This window comes from Sarcophilus harrisii, chromosome 3 (genome assembly GCF_902635505.1).
Source record: "Sarcophilus harrisii chromosome 3, mSarHar1.11, whole genome shotgun sequence".
Classification (NCBI taxonomy): Eukaryota; Metazoa; Chordata; class Mammalia; order Dasyuromorphia; family Dasyuridae; genus Sarcophilus; species Sarcophilus harrisii.
Window position 1 is genome coordinate 592,592,834 of NC_045428.1, and position 25,714 is coordinate 592,618,547.

General features: G+C 40.8%; 2 protein-coding genes across 2 annotated transcripts in view; both read right to left on the reverse strand.

Moving 5' to 3' along the window:
* LOC100928027 (zinc finger protein 501-like) overlaps positions 1 to 25,714 on the reverse strand; it is a 120,323-nt gene that overhangs the window by 15,239 nt on the left and 79,370 nt on the right. Inside the window, exon 2 of the mRNA XM_031963871.1 lies at positions 22,051 to 22,137. Coding sequence (XP_031819731.1) covers positions 22,051 to 22,081 — 31 coding nt within the window. The 5' untranslated portion in view covers positions 22,082 to 22,137. The remainder of the gene's footprint in view (positions 1 to 22,050; positions 22,138 to 25,714) is intronic.
* On the reverse strand, positions 9,140 to 12,144 carry LOC116423032 (zinc finger protein 260-like). Its single transcript, XM_031963862.1, has one exon. The coding sequence runs from the start codon at positions 11,242 to 11,244 to the stop codon at positions 9,433 to 9,435; it is 1,812 nt and encodes a 603-aa protein (XP_031819722.1). The 5' UTR covers positions 11,245 to 12,144; the 3' UTR covers positions 9,140 to 9,432.

Consider the following 25,714-nt stretch of genomic DNA (forward strand, 5'->3'; position numbering starts at 1 on the left):
AGACATGTGAAAGGGAAAAAGTTTAAGCCGGTGGTTTGGTCGTGTGAAGGATCTTTTAGGATGTGGGACATCTGAGGGAATTTAAACACTGCTGAGAAGGAAGATCTGAGGCAATGGATAAGGAAAAATTGCGATTAACATCACGCATGTGTCCATGAAGCACCTTTATCCTAATAGTTCTGCCCTTCACACTCAGCCATTTCTGTCCAATTATTCCCCAGGATCATCTCTTTACTGGACTTTGAATTCAGCAAAGTTCTTCCAGCCAACCTGTTCCAAGAAATAGAAATACTCAAAATATCCATGATCTTAGAACCTGATCGTTCCCAGAACAGATGTCCAAAGGAGATAAGGGAAATAATTCAATTGTGGAGCTTGCCAAGACATGATACAGCAATATGATCAGAAGACAAAAGAGTGTAGCATATAATGTAGAAATGATCTGGTTAATCAAGATGTTAGTCAAAAGGGGAGAGTAGGCAAAACAGGGGTGGTATCCTGGCAAATCACAGGTTTTGATGTTGTAATATCACAGTAAAGACAAAGAACAGAATTATAGAGAGAAAGATAGAATTCTAAAGGGATTCTGCAGTTCACATACATGGGTGCTAACAAACTCTTTGGTGTGACCACTCTGTTTACAAGTGAAATGGGGGAAGTCATGGGAATTGACTGCATTGAGCAAGTAGGAATTTGGAGTGCTTGAAGGAATAACAATATTTCTGAAATCCTCTAGTATAATTGTATATACTGGGGTGAAGGGAAAGTCTGAGCATTGAATTTATTGAAGAAGGAAGGAGAGAATATCCCTTTAGGCTCCAGGAGATAATTGTTCCCAGAGGCTTATTTGAGTATTCTGTTGGGTTTCAATGAGCCTCAAAGGCAAAGAGATTTTTGAATGAAAGTGACAGCTGTGTAGCCTGAAGGAGGTACTGGAAATGAGGTGCAATGACTTTTCTTCTTTTTTTTCTCTAAAGCTTTTTTTCCCCCAAAACATATGCACAGATAATTTGACAACATTGACCCTTGCATAGCCTTGTGTTTCAGATTTTCTCCTCCTTCCCCCATCCCCTCCCCTAGATGGCAAGTAATTTAATATATGTTAAACATGTTAAAAAATATATGTTGAATCCAATATGTAAAAACACATTTGTACAATTCTCTTACTGCACAAGAGAAATCAGATAAAAAAGGAAAGTAAATAAGCAAGAAAACAAAATGCAAGCGAACAACCACAAAAAGTGTGAGAATGTCATGTTGTGATCCACACTCAGTTCCCACAATCCTCTCTCTGGGTGTAAATGGCCTCTTCATCACAAGATCATTGGAACTGACATCAGTCATCTCATTGTGGCTCAAGAGCCATGTCCATTAGAATTGATCATCCTATAATATTGATGTTGCCATGTACAATGATCTCCTGATTCTGCTTATTTCACTCAGCATCAGTTCATGTAAGTTTCCCCAGAACTTTCTAAAATCATCCTGCTGATCATTTCTTATATGTTTCCATAACATTCATATACCACAATGGCTATTCAGCCATTCTCCAATTGATGGCCATCTACTCAGTTTCCAATTTCTTGCTACTACGAAAAGGGCTGCCACAAACATTTTGTGCAAGGACTTTTCTGACTCGCTCCCTGTGATCAGTCAATAGGGGTTTCTGAGTGAAAGTCCAACCAGTGTTGGAAAAGGGTACTTGGTGATACCAGGAGGAAGCCAGACCTCAGGATGAGGAAGTCTCAAAAGCCACCCAGCTGATCACTGGCAGGGACCCTATTCCAGTGTGAGATAGGTGTGGGATTGGCCCCTAAAGTTCTAGTTAGAATTCAGCACTCAGACCTTTAAGGGAAATTCCTGGAGCAAAAATTAAGTACTTTCTAGGTGGAAGTTTCCCGGGTGTAGTTGGTCTTAGATCTCAATGCAGATCAATTTCCCCTGAAGGGGACTCATCAGCATTGCCTAGCCCCCAGAGATTATTCACTGAATTTCTAGTAAATCTCAGCTCTTCTCTGGAACTATGACTTTCTAGTTTCAGGTAATATGCAACAATTTCTGGTAGCTGGGTAGACTACATAGCACCAGATCATCTCTCAGGCATCTAAGTTCTTTAGTGAGAGTTGGAAATTCTCTATTCTAAGTATAGTTCCCAGCTGCCCAGGAATCAGGATGACTCATCTTCCTAAATTCAAATCTGGCCTCGGATATTCACTAGACAGTCACTTCACCCTGTGTGCCTCAATATCCTCATCTGTAAAATGAACTAGAGAAAGAAATGGCAAACCCCTCCAGTGTCTTTGCCAAGAATTCACAAAGAGTCAGACAAAACTGAAATGACTAAATACCAACAATTTGAACCTAGGGATCTCCATTCCTACATCCTCAGAAAAGTGTAGTTGGTCTAATTCAAGAGTGGCTGTGAGTTTAAAGAATACTGTGTGTGGGAAACTTTCTTCAAAGGATTTTGAGGGACGATACGGTAGGAGATTGAAACAATAGTTTGTGCTCATTCTGAGAATGGTTTTTCAGGTTCTAGGCACAAAAGCCAGTGAGCAGTGTTGTTGCAAAGAGATATGACTATTCATGGGCTGGCCCCAGTTCCAAAGATTTATGGGAGGCTTCCATCAGGCTATTCCTTGCTTATAAGATAGTGATGGGTTTAGCTTGCTGATATCCAGACGTTCTGCTGTGAAACTACTTTGAGTGTATTTGACTGAAAACTCAAACAACATCCTTTTATAAAAAAAGTCTTATTAATGTGGAGCTTGTTACTAGGGAAGTGAGATCCAAAAGAAGCCAGAGATGTCAATCACATTGTCTGACTCTAGAGCAGGGTTCTAAACCTTTTTGTGTGTCATGGACACTTGTGGAGAGTCTGGTAAGGCTAAAATCACTGGCTTTAAATGCATAAAATACATAGAATTACAAAGAAAAACTATTTTATAAAACTACAGAAAATAAATTTTAAAATAAGTTCCCAAAGATTTCCATGAGGTGATATAGAGTGGAGTAAACAGAATCTAGAAAACAAAACAGATGAAACAACCACAAAATGAATGAAAGGGGAAGATGACATAATTAGAAAAAAGGAAGACTGAATCAAGATGGCAGAGGAGCAGGAATAATTAAGCACTGTCTAACAAACACATTTACTCCACAATAACAGAGAAAATGTACCAGATCAAGTTCTGATTAAAAAAGCCAAGAATACAGAAAATAAGTGAATCCTTTTTGCAACCTAATCAGCAAAGGGAGACAATGAATATCTGTGGACACTGGGGATAGTCTGGAAGAAGTTTCTTGAATTTCAGAGAAAATAGAAATATTGCTTATCCTGATAAGAATAAGGCAGGCCTAAATGTATGTAGGGTGTAGGAATAATAATCCTCTGCCAACTCTGTCCCTTACAAAGACTTCTGATTCACAGATGTCAGGTACCCTGAGGTCCTGCACTTAGGAAGGGTGATCCAGAGTGAGTAGCAGTCATAGTCTTTGTAGTAAGGTAGGAGCAAGTTCAGAAGCAAGAAATGACTGTTTATTTTTAGTGTATGAATCCAGCAACAGTCTACTGAAATTACTAATAAGAAATAAAGGTGCATAGAGCTGAACCTATGTCAAGATAATGTTTTTCTTTTGAAGCTGGGCAAAATCTGATCTCAAAGAAGGAGGACCTTTTGATGGAAAATGATGATGGTGAAATAATCTATTTGTTTTTGAAACCTATGCCAGTTTTGTTATAGCATGTGGTATCTGAGTCCAGTGTAGCCAGACCCCTTCTTGGAAATAGGGAGAGGATGCCAGGCTCTTTGTCCCCCTTCCACCCACTGATCCTGAGCCAATGCTTCTATACAAGTGACAAGCCAAATCAACTGCAATCTGAAACCACTCCTCTGTAAAATATACCATCGTCATTATTGACCTCATTTTGGAGATAAGAAAACTGAAGCACAGAGGGATAAAGGGAGTCACACAACCAACATGAGTTAGAGGAAAAATTTGAAGGCAGTCTTCCGGGGTTATCTCTGTATTTCTGCCTATGCCTGATTAAATTTTTTTTCAAAAGGATTTGAATGTTATATTTGGGGCCTATGTTTTTTTAATTCATTGTCTATGATATCTCTTAGTAAATCATAGTTTCCACATTTATCTCTTTTAATTTTTGCTACTTTTACTGAGATTATGATTATTATATTTGCTTTTTACCTTCATATGAAGGATAATAGATTCTGCTCTAGCCTGTTGTTTTATCTAGCCTTGGTCTGGATTGCCATTTTTGTAAATAACATATTAGATTTTGATTTTTAATCCAATCTGTTACTCTTTTCCATTTGATGGGTGAATTCAACCCATTTATGTTTACAGTTAAGGTGGGCAATTGTATATTCCCCCAAATATATTCTCTTATTTTACTCTTTCCTTTTGTTTCCTGGTCCTCCTCTGAAAATTTGTTTTGCTTCTAACTAATCTATTCCTTTACCTATCCTCCTCTTGTATTTTTATCTCATCCTTTTCTTCCAATTTCCTGATTTGGCTAAATGGATTTCAGCTGTGTGTATGTGTGTCATTTCCTCCTTTGCCCAGTTCAAAACACAGAAAGTTTAAAATATCAACTGCTTTTACACCCCTTCCCAAGAAACCCTTAATAATTTTTTTGTGAGCAATCTTAGAGCACCAGAATTCTATGAGTTGATTTTCACCATTCTTCCTTTTCCTTCAAACTTTTCCCCAACCACTGTACTCTTTTTGTGTTCCCTTTCCATTCTTCCTTTAAAGGAAATGCTTCAGGAAAACATTAAAAAGCACTTCTGTCAGGCCTTGTGTAATTAGATTGTTTCCTGTAGTGTGTGATGATGACAGCATTCTGAAAAGATTCATATAATCATCTCTCTATAAAAGGATGCAAAAAGTTCATCCATGTTTCATGATTTTATATTTATCTACTCTCATATAACATATGCCTTTCTTTCGTCTTGAATAATATTTTTTTTCAAAAATTAATTTTCAGCTCCAAATTCTTACCTTTATTCAAAATCCCTTCTCCACCCCAGTCATTGAAAAGGCAAGAAAAATAAAGAAATATGTTTCAATCTGTACTCAGAGTTCTTCAGTTCTCTCTCTGGAAATGGTTAGCTTTTTCACAAGTCTTTTGAAACTGATTGGGATCATTGTGTTGATTAGTAAAGTCTCTCAGAGTCGATTATTGTTACAATATTGTTATTGTACACAGTATTCTTCTGGTTATGCTTACTTTAGGTTTATATTAATTTATGCAAGTCTTCCCAGATTTTTATGAAACAAAATCCCTTATCCTATCTTTTAGCACAATAATATTCCATAATAATTATATACCACAAGTTGTTCAGCTATTTTTCGATTGATGGGCGTCCCCTCAATTTCTACTTCTTTGCCAACACAAAAAAGCTACAAAAGATATTTTTGTAAGAGTAGGAGTTTTCTTATGGAAATTTCACAACCATACAACAACACTAACAGGGTATTGAAAGCATGCCTAACCAAGAATGCCTAGTACAGTGTTCTCAGTAATTACAAAATTTTTGTCATTAGATCTCTAAAGGGTCAAAGCATCTCCCAAATAAAATGTCTGGATAACTCCAATTGGACAGTCTTCTCTTATAACTTGCATACTAAGGATAGCCCCATAATAGGCTATTATAAACAACAAAAGCTTTTTCATTATTCGATTTCTAATATTATATACCATTTTATCTATCACAGGAAGCTTTCCCAAACTGATTACTTGGTTTTTTTTAAATTTTTATTAAAATTTTTTATTTTCAAAACATATGCATGGATAATTTTTCAACATTAACCCTTGCCAAACCTTGTGTTCTAATTTTCCCTCTTCCCCCATCCCCTTCCCTACATGGCAAATAATCAATATATCTTAAACATGGTAAAAATATATGTTAAATCCAATATATGCATCCATATTTATACAATTGTCTTGATGCACAAGAAAAATCAAATCAAAAAGGAAAAATGAGAAAGAAAATAAAAATATAAGCAAACAACAAAAAGAGTGAAAAACTGTTGTGATCCACACTCAGTTTCCACAGTCCTCTCTCTGAGTGTTGATGGCTCTCTTCATGACAAGCTGATTAATTTAAAAAGGCTATTTTTGAAGATAATTCTCTCATGTTTATAAGAAGACTTTACCACATTAATTATAAAGTTTTTATCTCACCACTATGAGTAGTGCAATATATTTAAAGGTTGGGTTCAGAATGAAGATTTTTCATCATACTGATAGGATCTTTTACAATAAAGCCTAAATGTTTAGTAGATTCTTGTTACATCTTTTACATTCCTATATTCTCTCCATCACATTTTCTGTTGTGAGGTCAATAGTAACTGTCTCATAAAATCTATTCTTCATTCATGACTTTTATAAGACTTCACTCTATTATATATTTTCTGATGTCAGATCATACTAAATGGGAGACTGAATACTACTCCATATTTGTGACATTTTTGGTTATTTTAATATTTATTATCTTTTAATTTTGAGTTCATATTCTCTCCTTAACTGCCCCTTTCCTCCACACTGAAAAGAAAAGCATTTTGATATACATATATGAAATCATGCAAAATATTTCCAAATTAGCTATATTGAACAACAAAAACACAAGAAAAATAAAGTGAGGAAATTACACTTCAGTTTGCATTTAGAGTTCAGTGGTTCTTTCTATGGAGACAGCATTTTTCATTATGAGTCCTTTATAATTTTCTTGGATCATTGTATTGATCAAAATAGCTAAGTCTTTCCCAGTTGATTATACATTATTGCTCTGCTGAGTCTTCTCATTTCGCTTTGTGTCTGTTCATGTAGGTCTTTCCAGATTTTTGCCTACTTGTCATCTCTTACAACACAATAGTACTCTTTCACAATCATATGCCACAACTTGTTTGGCCATTCCCCAATTAATGGGTATCTCCTCAATCTCCAATTCTTTACAAAAAAAAAAACCTACTATAGATATTTTTCTACATATAGATCATTTTTCTTTCATCTCTTTGGATTATAGATCTAACAGTGGTATTGCTGAGTCAAAGGATATAGTTTTGTTAGTCTTTTGGGCTTGGTTCAAAATTGTTCTCTAGAATGGCAGAACCAGTTCACAACTCTACTAACAATTCATTAGTGTAAATATTTTCTCTCATCCCTTCTAGCATGACTTTTTTAAGAAGTCTAAAGTGATACCTCAGGGCTGTTTTGCATTTCTCCAATCAATAGTGAGTTAGAGCATTTTTTCATATGATTATTATAGCTTTGTTTCTTCTCCTGAAAACTCCCTGTTCATATCCTTTGATCGTTTATCAATTGGAGAATAGCTCTTATTTTTACAAATTTGACTCCATTCTCTATATATCTGAGAAAATAGAGCTTAGGTTACAGAATTTGCTGTAGTTTTTTATATATTATTTCATTGTCTATGGTATCTTTTGGCAAAATGTAGTTTCCAATATCTCTTTTTATTAGATTTACTTTTGCTTTTGTTTTAGTGATTACTAATCCTGCTTCACTCCATTTTTTAAACTTTGAGTGAAGCATAATGGATTCTGCTCTATCTCCTAATTTTAACTCTGGGTATGTCATTATTTCAAGTGTGCCTTTTGTAAACCATATATTGTGGGATTTTGGTTTCTAATCCATTTTACTATTTGCTTCTGATTTAAGGGTGTGAATAACTTCTGATTACTATGCATTTCCCTCCATCCTATTATCTTCTCTTTGTTCTTTCTCTTCATCCTGTTACTGCTCAAAAACCTTTTTTAAAAATTCTGACTGCTGCCTTAATCTGTGCTTTTTATTATCCCCACTCCCTTCCTCTTATTTCCTTCCCTTTCTATTTCCCTGTTAGATAAGATAGATTTATATATCTAACTGAATGTGTGTGTGTGTGTGTGTGTGTATTGTTCCTTCTTTAAAGCAATTCTGATGAGTGAGGTTCAAGCATTGTTCCCCCCAGCAATTTCCCCCTCCACTGTAAAAACTTTCCCATACATGCCATTATTATATGAAATAATTTTCTTCATTCTCTCTTCCCCTTCTCCCAGAGCATCCCTCTTTCTCACTCCTTCCTTTTTTTCAGGTCATCCCAACATTGACTCACATCCATGTCTATTTAAGCAAACTGTTTCTAACAACCACAATAATGATAAAGTTATTAGAAATTACATGTATCATTTTCCTGTTTAGGAATGTAAATAGCATAACCATATTGTATCTTAATATTTCTCTTTCATGTTTATTTTTTTATGTTTTCCTTGAATCTTATGTTTGAATGTCAGATTTTTCTATTTAGCTCTGGACTTTTATCAAGATTTCTTGAAAACCCTCTATTTCATTTAATATTCATTTCCCCCCAGAAAGATTATAGTCAGTTTTGCTGAATAAGTAATTCTTGGTTATAATAGTAGCTCCTTTGCCCTCATGCTCCAAGTCCTTTGCTTCTTTACTGTGGAAGTTACTAAGTCTTCTGTGACCCTAACTATGGTGCCATGGAACTTGAATTGCTTTTTTCTGGATGTTTACAATATTTTCTTTTTGATCTAAGAGCTCTGGTATTTGATTATGATAGCCCAGGAGTTTTCATTTTGGGATCTTTTTCAGGAGGTGATCAGTAGATTCTTTACATTTCAATTCAGTGAATTCTTGTACTTCCTTTTCCATTTGGCCTATTTTGCTTTTTAAAGAGTTCTTTTCTTCAGTGAATTTTTGTACCCTTTTGCCATTAGGCTAATTCTGTTTCTTAAGGTGTTATTTTCTTCCGTATTTTTGGTGCCTCTTTTACTATTTCTCTCTTCATTTTTTGTATCACTTTCATTTCCTTTCCCAATTTTTCCTCTTATCTCTATTTTAAAAAACTCTTTTAGAAATTCTTGCTGGGTTTGCCTCCAATTAGCTTTTTTTGTTGTTTTTTGAGGCTTTTGTAGCTATTTTCCCATTGTCTGTATCTTATTTTGTGTCTTGGTTTTCCTTGCCACTGTAGTAGCTTTTCATGGCCAAGTTCTTTTGTTTGCTTATTTTTCCAGCCTCTATCTTGACTTTGAACTTTATATTTAATTTGGGCTCGCTTGGTGGTAGGGAGGCACTGTCCCAAGCTTTAGGTTTCCTCATGCTGCTGTTTTCAGAACTAGTTTGGGGAGTGGGGGGAAAGTTCTATAAGAACTTCCAAGGAACATCTGTCCTTGTGGCTGTAAGAGAGCAGGATATAGGATCACAGTTCTAAGGCTAAGAGAAGCACTACCAGGGGATCAATAGCCTTTTCTGGATAAAGAGCAAAGTGACCACACCTTTCCCTGATCACATCACCTTGGAAAAAAGAACTGATCTCCTAAATTGTCTTAGGTTGGGAAAATGTCTCAGCCCAACAGCTCTGCTGCTTTAAAATTTGACTGGAGGTGTCATTTTAAAGTTTTTTTGAGGGGAAGGTTGGAAGACTTCCGTTTGGCTGGTTGCCTCTCGTTGGTCATCTTGGCTCTCTCTTTACTTTTATAAAGCTTGTCTTCAGTATGTGTTCTCCAGTGTTTTTTAAGTGTTGAGGTTCTACGGAAAGCTTTCCCACATTCATTACACTTATAAGGATTCTCTCCAGTATGAATTCTCTGGTGGATGAAAAGACTTGACTTTTGAGTAAAAGATTTCCCACACTCAGCACACTGATAAGGCTTCTCTCCTGTGTGAGTCATCATATGCCTAATAAGCATTGAGCTCTGGCTGAAGGCTTTCCCACACTCCTTACATTTATAAGGCTTCTCTCCAGTGTGAATTCGCAGATGTTTCCGAAGGCGTGAGTTCTCAGTGAACGCTTTCCCACATTTATTACATTTATGAGGTTTCTCTCCACTATGGATCTTTTGGTGCATTTTAAGTTTTGACATCTCATTGAAGGCTTTTCCACACTCCTCACATTTATAAGGTTTCTCTCCAGAATGAATTTTCTGGTGCCTAATGAGAACTGAGTTTTTAGTGAAAGATAGTCCACATTCATTACATGTATAAGGCTTCTCCCCAGTATGACTCGTCTGATGTCCAAGAAGGGTTGAGCTCTCAATGAAGGATTTCCCACACTCCTCACATTTATAAGGCTTCACTCCGGTGTGAATTCTCTGGTGAGCGAAAAGGGTTGAGTTTCGAGTGTAGGCTTTCCCACATTCATTACATTTATAAGGCTTCTCTCCAGTATGAATCCTCTCATGTTTGAAAAGGGTTGAGTACTGAGTGAAGGCTTTCCCACACTCATTACATTTATAGGGTTTCTCTCCAGTGTGAATCAACATATGCCTGTAAAGCACTGAGCTCTGGGTGAAGGCTTTCCCACACTCAGCACATTTGTAAGGCTTCTCTCCAGTATGAATTTTCTGGTGTTTGGAAAGGTTCGAATTTCCAGTGAAGGCTTTCCCACATTTATTACATACATAAGGTTTCTCTCCACTATGAATTTTCTGATGTGTTGTAAGTTTTGACATCTCACTGAAGGCTTTCCCACACTCCTCACATTTATAAGGCTTCTCTCCAGTATGAATTTTCTGGTGCCTCATGAGATTTGAGTTTTTAGTGTAGGCTTCCCCACATTGATTACATGTAAAAGGCTTTTCTCCAGTATGAACCATCTGATGCAGAATAAGATTTGAACTTTCCGTAAAGGCTTTTTCACACTTATCACATTTATAAGGCTTCTCTCCAGTATGAATTTTCTGATGCCTAACAAGAGATGATGTTCTGTTGAAGGCTTTTCCACAATCATTGCATTCATAAGGTTTCTCTCCAGTATGAATCCTCCAATGTACATTAAGTTTGGACACTTCACTGAAGGCTTTCCCACAGTCCTTGCATTTATAAGGCTTCTCTCCAGTATGAATTCTCTGGTGCCTAATGAGAATGGAGTTTTTGGGACAGGATCTGCCACACATATCACACTTATATGATTTCTCTTTGGGATTAGTTGTCTCATGGGAAGCATGGGTTAAGGGCTGACTCAAGGTTTTCTCACAGTCATTACTTTTATAACACTTCTTCCTAACATGGATTCTCTGATGTCGGGTAAGTCTTGACTTGTGACTGAATGTTTGCCCACAATAATTACATTTATAAGTCTTCTCATGAGCAACGTCTTTCTGATGTTCCATAATGTTTGAATGTGGAGGGGAGTTTTTCTCATCTTCCTTATATTTATTACATCTGTCTCTGGTTTGAATCTTCTGGGGGTTGGTCATTTTTCTCACATCACTCTCCTGTTTTAGTTCCTCACTTGTTACCTGACTCTCACTTTCACCCCATTCCTTACAAATAGAGGAGCAGTCATCAACACTGCTGAGTCTTTCAATCTTCACTCTTTGGAAAGATTCTTCCTCTGGCTCATTTTTGATCTTGACATTGGACTCCAAATCTGAAAAACAGTAATTAAAAAGTACAAATGTCTGATATAAATCTGAAATAAACTACAATTGTTCTGAGCTTTGAGAATGGAAACTAGGAATGAAGTGATACAACTGTAAATGGTATTCATAGGAAAATAGCACCCGGAGAACAATTTTTTGAAAACTTCTTTTTGGTGTCTCTAGAACTATGGAGAAATAATATCTTTCCTAGTCTAACAATGTTTTCAGACTTTTCTCTGTTTGAAAGTATTAAAAGACCAAGAACATATGTCTTTTTTTTAGGGAAATAGGATAAAAGTAGAATTCAATCTTTGAACAAAGACCATATCTTCTATTTTAAAAAAAAAAGTTTGTATGAGTCATTCTCTCTATGGACAGTTACATGATCGATCCGGAATCACTGTCTTTTTTTCCATTCAGAAGGGCATGATTGTTTGACAGAAAGTAGAGATCCAAAATACTCGAGGGCATTGAACGCTTCAAAATAAGCTCAGTCCAAGAGTCCCAAGAATTCCTCAACTTCTGCTCCAGGGCCCTTTTCACAGTAGCGGTGTGCTCTTGCTTTTATGAGCCCTATCTTTTCTACCTGGCGAGTTCCTTCCCAGTTTAAGGAAGCACTCACACCACCAATGATCACTTCAAATGTAGACACTCTTTGTACTTTTTCTACGAACTTTGATAATGGCTACTCCTCCTCCCCCAAGATTTCAGCAACCTTTTTGTATGTAGATTCCCTTTATAGGAATGTTCTTTGTTTATATATTTATTCTCCAGGTAGAGTACTATTAATCCTAATTCTGGCACACAATCAACACTTAATAAATGCTTTTAAAATGTATTTGTCCTTGGGTAGATACATATGAATGTATATTTGTATGATTATAGATATCTATGCATGTATATATATATATATATATATATATGTGTATAGGGGTGTGTACTTAAATGTAGCCTTCTTGGGGGATGGAAAAAAGAAGGGAAAAGAATAAAATTAAAAAGTGCACAGCAGAAAACAAAAGAAAACTTCCAAGAAAACAAAGAAAAGATATACAGCACTGAACATTTATTAATATAATATAATATTATATAATAATATAAATACAGTAGTATTTATTATCTAAACTTTCTTTAAATGGAAGTTTGTTTTACCTTTACATTCCATTTACATTTACATGTTCTGCCATGCATGTGGTAATTTCTTTTTCTTTTCTTATTTTGTATTTTCTTATTCTTTTTAAAATGAAAAAGAAAAGACTCTATTTGTCCATCACAGGCAGAACAGAGTAATGAGTCTTATTTGAGAATGTTAACCTAAAATTGTATTTTAACATATTTTGTTTTGCTTAAGATTACTATAAATGTTACCACAAATATTCTTGAGTGGAGGGATATGTCTGAGGGCATGAGATGTGGGGGATAGACCATGTCAGTTTCTATGGCTTTTAGTCAGCTAAAATTCTTTTGATGTAGAATGACAGTTTTTTTAAAATTTATTCTGGCATGGTAGACTTGTACATGAAATATAAAGTGATATATAGACGCAAATATATTATATTATATATGCATGGAGATATAGATAGCCATATATATGAATGTATGCAGGTACAACTACCTATATAAACATATATATATATACATACACACACACATTAATATGTGTGCATATGCATCTATATATATTTGAGTATATTCTAAAAGATGAATTCTCAGTCTACTTCTTGGAAGCTGCCATTGGTACTAATTAATCACAGGAAAAGAAATAACATATGATATGTTTATGGAGCTTTTCAGTTTTGCCAACTGTATTCATTCCTTCATATAATGATATTAACGACTCTATGATCAATGAACTATGCTTTAATATATTGTTTGGAAAACCTATTATTTTACTGTTTAAATTTAACTTTATGTGACTAGAAAGAGATTGTTTGAACCCAGAATATCTCCCTGACCTCAGTAACACTCTGGGAATGCAGGAGGTGGTGACAAACAATTTTAGGTTCCCACAGATCCTGTATTCACCCCAAAATAATTATGTTTTGCTTTCACTTAACCAGGTCTTATTTTGGGTTCACCAGAGCTTATGTTTTGGTTTTGCTAAAATTTTTTGGAATTTTTCTATTTACTGATGTGACATTTTTAAAAATTGAGAGACATAACTTCTGGGTAGCATTAATGTTAGCATTTTAATAAAAGAATGGTTATTTGACTGTCTCTCTTAGACCAAAGACAATCATGGCAGCAGGCTCTTTTGGAAGAGTAGTATTCCTGAGGATGGCAATCAACTCTGACTCAACTCACTCCAATAAGGGGCCCACGGTGACATCATATGTCTCTTGGGCAGAGATTATCCATCTACCCAAACCACCCCCAACACTGAGCAATCTAGACAAAAGGATCTATCTTCACTCAAGCTTGATTGAATGGAATTTCTTGTATGGTTAGTTGAGGTAGCAAGGGGAAAAATTAGCCCAACCTTCAGAGACTGAGATTTGAAATGAGGGTTCTATAAGAAAAAGGGGGAAGTTGAATTTCCCTAGATCATTGATCATTAATAATCATTTCTCTCACCAATAACCTTGCTTTCAAGCTGCCTTCTTTACTGGCTCATGTCAATACCCTGATTTAAATCCTACACATGTAAACCTCCCAGAACCAAGATGAGAAGGAACCACAATCTTTCCAGCATCTTCTTCTCTACCAAATGACCTAATATGTTTCTTTCTAAAACTATATACTCCCTGCATTGTAACATCTGCAAATTCATTGAGCATACCGTGTTTGCTTTTGTCCAAGATGGAGGAAAGGGGGCATTTAGGTGCAGTGGATAGAGCACCAACCCTGAAGTCAGGAGGACCTAAGTTCAAATCTTAACACTTAGCTGTGTGATCCTGGGCAAGTCACTTAACCCCAATTGCCTCAGGAAAAAAAATGGAGAAAAAAAATCGAACAAGAAAGAAGAGTGGGTCAGTGAAGCAATTTTGAAAGTACAGAACAGAAAGAAGTCCAGAAAGAAATGCCAACATAGAAATTAGAACATTCTTTTTAGTATAGAAGAGAATGGTCCAGAGAAAAGGACAGCCATCAAAATAGAGGCAATTTTTTCAGTATAGAAAGGAACTAAAAGAAGTCAAGAAAGAAATACAGTCATAGAAACTGAAGTATTATTTTAGGTAGGGATGGGAACAGAAAAAAGTCCAGATAGAAATGCTATAGGACATACGGAAGTATTCTTTTATGACAGAAGTGAACAGACGGAATTTTAAGTAGTATAGGGCCAGAGAGTTTTTTTTAAGCTGAAGAAGAAAATCCAGAGAGAAATATAGTCATAGAAATTGAAGCATTTTTTGTTTTAGCTACAGAACAAAATGTCAGAAAGTCCAATTAAAAACCAGATATAGAAATATCCTTAGTTTTGGAGGCTAATTCTAAAGGAGGGATCTACACAGGAGATGGGAATCTAGTAGCCGCAGAAGCTACCAGAGTCTAGTCTAGGTGAGAGGCTTTGGGATGGAAAAGAGACTTGAGAAGAAGCCCCTCTAAAGGTGGGGACCTCTGAGACCTCTCGGAGACCACTTTCTAGTGAACATGACCAATTTCTGGCTGCCTGTGAGTGGGGACTCTGGACCATCCAGCTTTTATTTAACATCTATGCTTAGAATCCACTGTCCATTTCATGGGCAGGATTGAGTAGCTACAGTGTGCAGAGGCCTGAGTTGGAAGGATCGGCTTAGGCTCCTGCCCTCAGGGAGCTCCATCAGTACCAAGGCAGAGAAATCAATCACAGAAACAAAATTTGGGCTGAAAGTTACCATCATCAGAGTCTAGACTCTTGGAATTCTCCATCGGATTTTGGAGACTGAAATTTCTCCCTTGGACTTCAGCCTTACCCACAGCATCTAACTGCTTCTGAATCAAACCTCTGCCTATTCCCAGTCCCAGCTCCTCCTCAGACACTCGGGTACATAGGGAATCTGTTGCCCACTTGGGGTCCACAGATAACCAGAAAGTGGCCCCTAAGATGGATAGACCCCCTGATTTTTGATAGTGTAGATGTGGGTTAATCTATTCTTTTTTTTCCTGAGGCATTTGAGGTTAAGTGACTTGCCCAGGGTCACATAGCTAGTAAGTGTTAAATGTCTGAGGCTCGATTTGAACTCAGGTCCTCCTGACTCCAGGGTCAGTACTTTGTCCATTGTACCATTTAGCTGCCATGGGGTAAATCTATTCTGTTTAGATGTTTCTCAGCAGCTTCATTAGAATATACCCTCCAGATTACGATGTTGGAAGGGATATGGGAAAACTGGGACATTAATGCATTGTTAGTGGAGTTGTGAACTGATCCAACCATTCTATAGAGCAATTTGAAACTATGCTCAAAAGGCTATAAAACTGTACATACCTTTGGATCCAACAGGTCTGTATCCCAAGAAAATCATAAAGAAGGGAAAGGGACCCACACGTGCAAAAATGTTTGTAGCAGCTCTTTCTGTGGTGGCAAGAACTGGAAACTGAGTGGGTGCCCATCAGCTGGGGAATGGCTGAATTATGGGATACGGATGTTATGGAATATTATTGTTCTGTAAGAAACGACCAGCAGGATGATTTCAGAGAAGTCTGGAGAGACTTAGAAGAACTGATGCTGAATGAAAGGAGCAGAACCAGGAGATCATTGTATACGGCAGCAAGATTATGTGATGATCGATTCTGATGGATGTGGCTCTTTTCAACAGTGAGGTGATTCAGGCCAGTTCCAATAGTCTTTGAATGGAAAGTGGCATTTGCATTCAGAGAGGGAAGTATGGAGATTAGGTCTGGACCAAAGCATGGTATTTTCGCCTTTTTTGTTTGTTTGCTTTTTCTTTCTTGTGGTTTCTTGCTTTTGTTCTGGTTTTTCTTACACATGACAAATAAGGAAATCTGTTTAGAAGGATTGTGCAAGTTTAATCTGTTTTTGATTGCTTGCTGTCTTGAGGATGGGGGAGGGAAGGTCAGGATCGAGAAAAAGTTTGGAACACAAAATCTTAAAGAAATTAATGTTAAAAACTATCTTTGCATGTATTTGGAAAAATAAAATATTATTGAAAAAAAAGAACATACCCCCCAGTAGTCCACGAGAGTTTTTGTTGTGATGGTTTAAGATGGTTTAAAGGGAGATTAAGAGGAAGCTGGAGCCTTGTTATTGTTTAGTCGTGTCTGACTCTTTGTGGCCCCATCTGGGTTTTTCTGCTCAGTTACTGCATTGGTTGGCCATTTCCTTCTCCAGCTCATCTGACGGATGAGAAAATCGAGGCAAATGGGGTTAAGAGACCTGCCTGGGGTCACCCAGTTAGGAAGTGTCTGTGGTCAAATTTGAACTGGGGACCTCGAGTCCTCCTGCCTGCAGGCTCAGTGCTCTGTGCACTCTGGTGCCCCTTAGCTACCGACCCGAGGCACCTGAGTTACCTCTTCCAGTGGAGGCCCTAATGGCTTGGCAGTTGCCAAGATGGCGGAGCTTGACTCTGAATCCCCCATCCAGCTCCCCCTCTTACCGGGTCCCGGAGGCCTCCTGCCACAAATAAGACTCCAGCCTCCCTGCTCCGGACCCTTTCTTCCCACCTCAGTGGGTGCCCATCAGGGCAGCAGCCTCCTTCCAGGAGAATAAAAGCCAGAAGCAACGGCAAGGGCACCCGATGTGGGAAATGCCTTATTCTACCATTCAGGGGAAATTATGATTTTGTTCAAGCCACAGATTGACCCAGAATGTCATCTTGATCCCAGCGACGTACCCGGAACACCAGAAATGGCCACAAGGCCCCGGATCCACCCAAAGCATCCTTGTTCTGGTCCTCACGTCCGAGTCTTTGCTGGGGGGCTACACTTGTGCTTTGGTTTCCTTTTGTGTTTTGGATTTGTCCAAATTTTGTTGAACGTTTACTCACAGACATCTCAACCTAGCTTGTTTTACTAGTTATCTCTCAGAATGATTGTCGAACCACGTCCATGTGATGTGGACAATGTACTTGTCAGAATCCTCCATAATGTAAACTTCCCAGAGCCAAATAAGAGGGAAATACAATGCTTTTCAGCCTTACCCTCTTCTGCCAAGTGACTTAGTATACTTTTTTCTAATTCTATTTCAGGTCTGAGGGTTTGTTCTTGTGAATAACAAGGTAGATAGAGAATGAACGGCTTCGTCCATCCTTTGGCACAGATTGAAATGAGGGAATTTGGGGGAAGGAGGCTGGAGCATGTGAGAGAACATCTATGTGATGCTGGGCAATTAATATTCCCCTTCTGTGAGACAGAGAAGGAAGGAAAGAGGAGAGACAGAGTCAGACAGAGACATAGAGATACAGATACACAAAGAGAGGGAGGGAGAGAGGAGAGAGAGACAGAGACAGAGGGAGACAGAGACAAAGACAAAGAGATAAAAAGCGGGAGTGAGGGGGAGAGAGAGAGACAGAGAAACAGAGAGACAAAGAACGAGACAAAGAGAGGGAGGGAGAGAGGGGAGAGGCAGACAGACAGACAAAGACAGAGAAAGAGAGAAAAACAGACAGAGACAAAGAGATAAAGAGAAGGAGAGAGGGGAGAGAGAGACAGAGACAGACAAAGAGACGAGACAGAGACACAAAGAGAAGGAGGGAGAAAAGAGAGAGAGAGAGGCAGAGACATAGAGACAAAAAGAGGGAAGGAAAGAGGAGAGAGAGACAGAGAGAGACAAAAACAAAGACAAAGAGATAAAAAGAAGGAGGGAGAGGAAAGAGAGAGACAGAGACAGAGACAGAGACAGAGGAAGGAGTTAAGGAAAGATGGCTCATCATCCAAGAACCCTCTTTGGCCTGCCCAGCCCTGGTTCTATAGAAGGAAAAACATGATGCTTTCATATATCATCTAGAACAAGTCTCTCTTCTTATAAATGGGGAAATGGGCTTAAAGGAAAGATGACACTCGTCCAGGTGACACAGCTATGATCATAGATGCAAAGCTGGAAGGGACCTCAGAAGCCACCCCCAGTGCTGCACTGGGGAATAGGATCTTAGCACTTCCTTCATTTCATACATGGGGAAATTGAGGACCAGGGGGTGACCTGACGTCACACAGGTAGGATCAAGCATGTATGTGAAACATGGAGTTCTGGGAGAGCCTTCTAATTCCCAGAATGTATCATTAATCATTGGAGTTCCTCTTCACTAGCAGTAATAAAATGGCCCAGTCCCTAAAAGAGACTTGCCAAGCACCAGGAACCAGGGAGATCTGCTTTCAGTTTGTGCCTCTCATACTTCCTACCCTGTTTGGGCCTCAGCTTCCTCATCTCTAAAATGGGGTCAGAAACACCTACAGTACTTATCTCACAGGGATGTTGTCAGATTCCAACGAGATATTTGACTGGGATTGTCACCTGCCTAGAAACACTGATCCAGTGACTTCAGGTGAGCTGGCAACCTTGCCCCCAACTCTGGGCTCCACCAGGCACAAAGGGCGACAGCAAAACTCAACAATTCTAAAGGAGCCTGGGGTACTTCACCAGCTTCGTGTCTCCGCAAGGAGCCCCTTTGTTCTGGACTCTCTTTCATCACTGATGACTTTAAAAAGAAAACAAAGCTCTTTCCCTGAGCAGGAAAACTCCCATTTCTACAGAAATCCCAGAGCACATGGGCCTCTTCCCACAGGCACGAGAGCCCTGTTGTTGACCAGAAGTCTCCTCCCTCTCCCAATGTGACATTGTACAAGATTTCTGTTCAAGACAGGTGCCTGACTGGAGGCGGATCATCCATTTCCCATATACCTTTGCCAGCAAAAACCTGAAAACCACAGCAGGCTGAACAGGGATTAAGAAAGTCAATTAGAAACTGGAGTTCTCCCACTCCAGAGCAAAGCACTAGATTAACCAGAAGCTCAAGCAAAAAGGGACCCCCGCAAAACCAGCACAAACACAAACCAAGCTGCCAGCAATCTCCCACCCTGTCTGCAGACACAACACAACTCATCCTGCAAGGCCTCAAGACACCGACCCTAAGAAAGTCCCAGTTCGATCGGAAATCCCCATTTGGGACCTCAGGAGGAATTGTGCAGGAAACAGTCCTTGGTCTATACAAAAAGAGAACAATAAATGAAGCTCTAATCTCTTGGCTGACAGTGGGCAGCGCCCACCTAAACGTGGCAGGATTCCCTGAGCTGACTCCTCAGGCGCCCCTGTCCTTGGTCCTGAACCTTGGAACTGGTAGCTCCAGCTCCAAGTCATTTCAAATTGGAAATCACAGAGAGGCAAAGGAATATTACAGCCAATGCCGGGGCTGGAGATGGAAAGCTTGTTTCAGTCACAGAACCAGCCATGGGTCTCCTGCCCATTCATTTACTGCCTGAGGTCTCGTCTGACAAAGGCAGAGGGAGGCTTGCCCTGTGTTAATTCTGAGTCAAGTAAACCCTTAGATGCCATCAATCAATGCCTCCTTCCCTCCTCTGTTATACATATGAGAGAGGGATGACAGAGACAGAGACAGAGACAAAAAGAGGAAGGGAGAGAAGAGACAGAGGAGAGAAAGAGAGAAAGGGAGGGGGTTAAAGAGAGATGGCTCATCATCGCTACCCCAGCGCCGCTCCTGGTTCCCAGATCACAGCAATGTCCTCTCACCTGTCTGGGCCTCTGGTCCTTATGTTACCGATCCCTTCTGCTTTTTCACTCCAAATCGAACCTAAACCTCCACCCAGAAGTCAAAACTCACCAAGTGATGCTAGAGCTCTCAAGGATTAAGTTCTTTCTGTCCAAGTATCTGGAGCCCAGAGACTCCCAACCCAAGCATCTCCCAGTCCCTGGGAGCCCGGAGGACTTGGTGCTGATCCAGTGTCTGGATTCTCTTCTGCCTTGTGATGTGGGTACGATGGAGAAAAGGCCAAGACCCCTCTTGGGCAGGGACTTGTGGCTGCCTCCAGGATGCTTTGTTAAGCACCCAGAGTTCATCTGTCTTTAGGGAGGCATGAACACCTGGGTTCTACAGGTTGGGGGGTTAGGAACTCTGAGGTATGACCATGCCTTCAGGGACCCCCTCAGGGCCTTTCCTGTCATCAGCTGTCATCCCTGAGTGCTGGGCAATAATCATGACCCCCATCCTCAATTTTAACTTGATGCTTCTCTAGTAGAGACTTCGTTGGAGCCTGACAAAGAAGAAGATACAGGCCGGGATCTGTCCCGTGCCTCCCCAGTCTGGGAGGGGAGCTCAGCTAGCTGAGATGCCCAGGCAAATGGACACAGCCTAAGCAAACCCACGCCCCTCTGACAGCCCAATGGAACCCTGTTGTCTCCCCAGGTGCTGGGGAAAGCCATCTGAGGGAGACTCTCAGGATGGGGCAGGAAGCTGAGCTGGGAAGGCTGAGAGCCAGGGTTTCCCCTTCATGGCCCAGGGCTTGATGGGCAAGGCAGGTACAGGGATGTCAGCTTGGTTCTGCTCTGGAATGAGGAAGGATGCAAACAAAACTTCTACTTCGGGGTTATAGAGTTTGGCTCTTCCGGAGATCAGAGGCGCCCTAACAATGGTTGCAAGGGGCAGAAGTCGGCACTCTTTCTTTCCCTTTCCAAGGGGAACCCCACCTGCCCTTTATCCCCTGCTGCCTAACTGGAGCCACTGTAAGAAGCACAGAGCCCCAAAGGGAGCCCCTGCTGCCTCAGGGCCACTGGAAGGCACTTAGAAAGTGCATGGAATCTAAGGTAAGAAGTATTAACAATGGGGCAGCTCAGTGGCACAGTGGATAGAGCCCCGGCCCTGAAATCAGGAGGACCCGAGTTCAAATGTGACCTCAGACACTCAACACTTCCTGGCTGTGCGACCCTGGGCAAGTCACTGAACCCCCATTGTCTCAGAAACTCTAGCTCATGAGCATCCCTTTTGTGCACAATCCTGGAGGAGCTCTAGCTCCATCCCGTTCCTGAAAGCGCGTCCCCCTCAAGGGAGGCCCGGCAACAAGACCAGGGTTTTCGCCATTATTTCCACTGCGGTTCCACCTGTTTGGAGGAACCCCTTTCCTGTCTCTGCTCCGGCTTCCGCCCAGCTTCCAGCAGGCACCATCATCCAAGGGGTCAAGCGGCTCCTCCCAGCCCTGCTCACCCGCAAGCTCACTGACCATCCCTTTCTCAAGTCACGGGGAGGAACGGCAAACGGCGAAGGAAGAGCAGCGCTTTTTGCGGGGCAGAAGGGAGCCCGAGGACGCAGAGATGGGAGAGAACTCGGGAAGACACGCGGCTTAGAAAGGTCCTGAAGGGGAGAGGCGCCTTTCCTTTAAGCCCCATCCCAAAGCCGGGGCCCAGCTCCGGAGGAAGTCGCCGGGACAAGAGCTGGGGACTTTGTGCCGGCAGAAGGGAGGGAGTAGGGGCTGGGGGAGGGGAGGATGGATGAGGATGGGGGGGGGGGGGGGAGAAAAGCAGAAGAGAACCCGCAGAAAATAGAAGTCTCCCAGGCCAGCCTTCTTTCCCTTTGAGAGGAGGCTCTGACACTTCTTTTATTCGGAGGCTAAAGTAAAAGACAATTGGCTCCGGATTCGCTCCAGTCCTTTTCCCAAGGAGTAAGTGGCTAACTCAGGCTCCCGCCTGCAGGCACTTCCAAAACTCCTTCAAATCTGAGCCCAAGGGGAGGAAAAACAGGATTGTCCTTTCCGCTCACTCACCTCCGGAGCCCGGGCTGCTGGCACTGGCCATGGAGTTTCCCAGAGGGCACCAACTTCGGCTCTTGCCTGGACTTCAGTCGGGAAAACCTGAAAAGGTCTCGGTTATTGCTTCTGGCCCATTCACAGCCTAAGCCCCGCCCCCGCCATTCAGGTACTCCTTTCAGAAAGGTGGATCCCGCTGCCCCGAGAGCCCATGGAGGGCCTCCCTGCCTCTCGTCTCCCCCCACCCCCCGCTAAAACCAGACTTTTGCAGTGGTGGGAGGGGGGGCTACTCCACTCCCTCTTGTTATTCCCACCAGGCCCCTCCATTACAATGGGCTCTTCTCCCGGGAACCCACTGTGATTGTTGCTAACGGTTGGGGCTGAGGATTTGGGGGTGGGGGTGGAGGGGTGGGGGGAGGGGAAGAGGATGGAATCCTTTCTCTGAAATTGGAGCTGTAAGAAAAGAGAAATCACTCCGGCTCTCATCCCCGGCCAGCAACAGGTCCCAGGCCGGGCCTCTCTGTGGCTGTTTGGGCCCCACTAGCTCAGAGTGAGCGGAAACAGCAACTGTTTGTTTGTTTGTTTGTTTGTTTGTTTCTTTCTTTCTTTCTTTCTTTCTTTCTTTCTTTCTTTTTTAAATACAATATATGTCGACATATTCATACAGTTCTCTTGTTGCACAAGAAAAATCGGATTGAGAAAGAAAGTAAAAAATAGCCGAGAGGGAAAGCAAAAATGCAAGCAAACAACAAGAGAGAGTGCAAATAACAGCAGCTGTTTCTAGCCAGAGACCAATTGTTTTTGGCCACAAATCCTGAGAATCTTCCTCTCCTGGACTGGGAAAAAAAAAAAAAAAAAAAGCTAAGGTCTCGATGTGGGGGTGAGCAAGAGGCAACATGATATATATAACAAGGAGTTAAGAAAGGGAAGTGATATAAAGGATTTCATCAGAGAAATGTGTGATCAGGAAGAAAAAAAATGAATCAGTCTATTGGATAGAGATGTCAGGAACAGCCTCCAGCAATCAGGGAGAAAATCAAGGTGTGCTGGAGTCAGCTCTATCTGCTCAGATTGTTCAACCAATTGTTTCTTTCTTTCTTTCTTCCTTCCTTCCTTCCTTCCTTCCTTCCTTCCTTCCTTCCTTCCTTCCTTCCTTCCTTCCTTCCTTCCTTTCTCTCTCTCTCTCTCTCTCTCTCTCTCTCTCTCTCTCTCTCTCTCTCTCTCTCTCTTTTTCTCTCCCTTCCTTCCTTTCTTCCTTTCTCTCTTTGTTCCTCTCTTTTTCTTTTTGTCTGAAGCACTTGGAGTTGTGACTTGCCCAGGGTCACAGAGCTAGGACATGTTAAGTGTCTGAGACCAAATTTGAACTCAGGTCCTCCTGACTTCAGGCTGGTGCTCTATCTACTAGGCCACCAAGCTGCCCCCAATCAATTGTTTTTAGGGTGAACATTTATTCGTGGAAATCAGCAAATACTACAAATCAGAGTTTCATTTGTTTTATTCACTGCATAGACTTAAAATGATAGGAAAAAATGTTAATAATGCAAATTAAACTTGTGTCCAGTGAGAAAAAAAAAGCTAAGGTCTCCCATTACATCCAGGGCTATCTCCAAGAAAGAACGACAAACAACAGTTATAAAAAGGACTGACTCTTAGTAAATGCTTCCTAAATGTTCATTGACTCACAAATTGCCTTTACTCCACCCTACATCCAAACTCAAATCTCTGCCCTAAGTTTCCTTAAAGATCAGTTATACTAATCCACACATTTCCCTCAGGAAGCAGTGAAGTTGTCACTTGTCCAAAGTTAAAAATATACGAGTTATTTTAAACACTCTCTCTCTCTCTCTCTCTCTGTATGTGTGTGTGTGTGTGTGTGTGTGTGTGTGTGTGTGTGTGTATGTCTCTCTGTGTCTCTGTGTCTCTGTCTCTCTGTCTCTCTCTCTCTCTCACACACACACACAAACCAAAACGGGGCCATAGATTACACTCTAAATCCTAAACTCACAGGGAAGGACTAGTTACTGTATTGGGCCAATCATAAACTTGACCTTGTTTCCCATAATAAATCCATATCCAAATCTCCTTAGACCTAAAATCAATCTGATTTTTAAGACATTTTCTCTTAGTCTGAGGTGTAGTAATAAGTAATTAACACTTGGTTCTCAAAACTGTGTATATGCTACACTTTTCAAATTGTAGTTCAAGTCATCTTTCAATCATATTTAACTCTTTGTGACCCCATTTGGGATTTTCTTGGCAGAAATACTGAAGTGGTTTGCCATTTCTTGCTCTACTTCATTTTACAGATGAGGAAATTGAGGCATACAAGCTGAAGTGACTTGCCCAGGGTCACACAACTTGCAAATCTGAGGCTGGATTTGAACTCAGGGAGATGAACCCTCCTGACTCCAGCCCAGCACTCTGTGCACTGCATCAAGCATCAATCTCCTTTTCAGGATTAGCACCCATTGTTTGACTCCTGGGCATTGGTGACCTCCTGAGTTCTGACCTTGCCCCTCCCTGCCCAGTCTCTCTGTTGATTTTTTCCAAAAAAAAAAATGGGGTCACCAAGAATGGGCCACAATTGAAAACAACTGAACAAAAGGCAAGTGCCAGAAAGGGACAAAAATGAAGAAAAAGCCTCGTTATGAAAAAACTGACAGTGGAGATTCAGGAAGAGATAGTGGCTGGCAATATGAAATATGATGGGAAGGTCCAGGAAGAGAAATCCTGAGAAAGGATTCTAAACTCAGCAAAATACAGATTCGGATTGTTTTTTAAGAAGGTGGATTCAGTGGAGGGGAGGGAAGTGTTAGTGTTAGGGAAGAGAAGGGTAGTGATAGAGAAGTGATTGGAAGCGGTGGGGAGCTTTGTAGGACATGCAAAGGGAGAGGCGATCATATTGAATGTCATTTTCTGGGAATTTCAAGAGGAAAGGAAGAAAGTATAACATAAGGGAACGGGCAAAGTTGTTGGATTTTTGTTTGCTGTTTAAGGATGGGGGAAATCTTTGTCTGAAATGGGGAAGGAGTGGATAAAGAGCTCTTGCATGGACCCCTTAGGATCCATCCCCCTAGACCCAACATTTCTTTCATTCTTAGTTAAGCATTCCTTTCAAATCCTTTCCCAGCATCCCCATATCCTGGCAGGGTTCTAGATGCAGTTAAGTTGTTCCTTTCTGCCCCAGCTAGGGCACTCAGTAAATACTATAACTGCAGTGAAGGATCTGCTCCTACCGAGTGATCCCAAGGCCCACTCAGGGAGCCATGACCAACAATTCTGCCTGATCCCACCAACTCCAAAAGCCCAGAGTAGTAGTCTAGAGTGGAGAGGATCTGTTAGACTTGAGGTAGAGGGAGGAAAGTCTTCTGTCACTTGGAGAGATCCCCCTTCTCTTGTGAGGTGAGACAGAGTTCCCAGGAAACTCAGACTGGGCAGTCTGACAATGCTTCATCCAGACAGATGAGGAGGCCAGGAAAAGGGGAGGCAGAAGCTCCTTTTTCCTTTCCAACATACAGGAGGGGCTCTTCCAGGGCAGCCATCTATGTCCAGAGTAACAAATGTCTTGCATCTGAATGAAGAGGTTCTCATTAAGCCCCTGCTAATATTCTCCTCTAGCCAGCAATATAACAATGTCTCCTAATTAATCTCCTTGAATTCAGGCTCTCCCTTCTCAAATCTC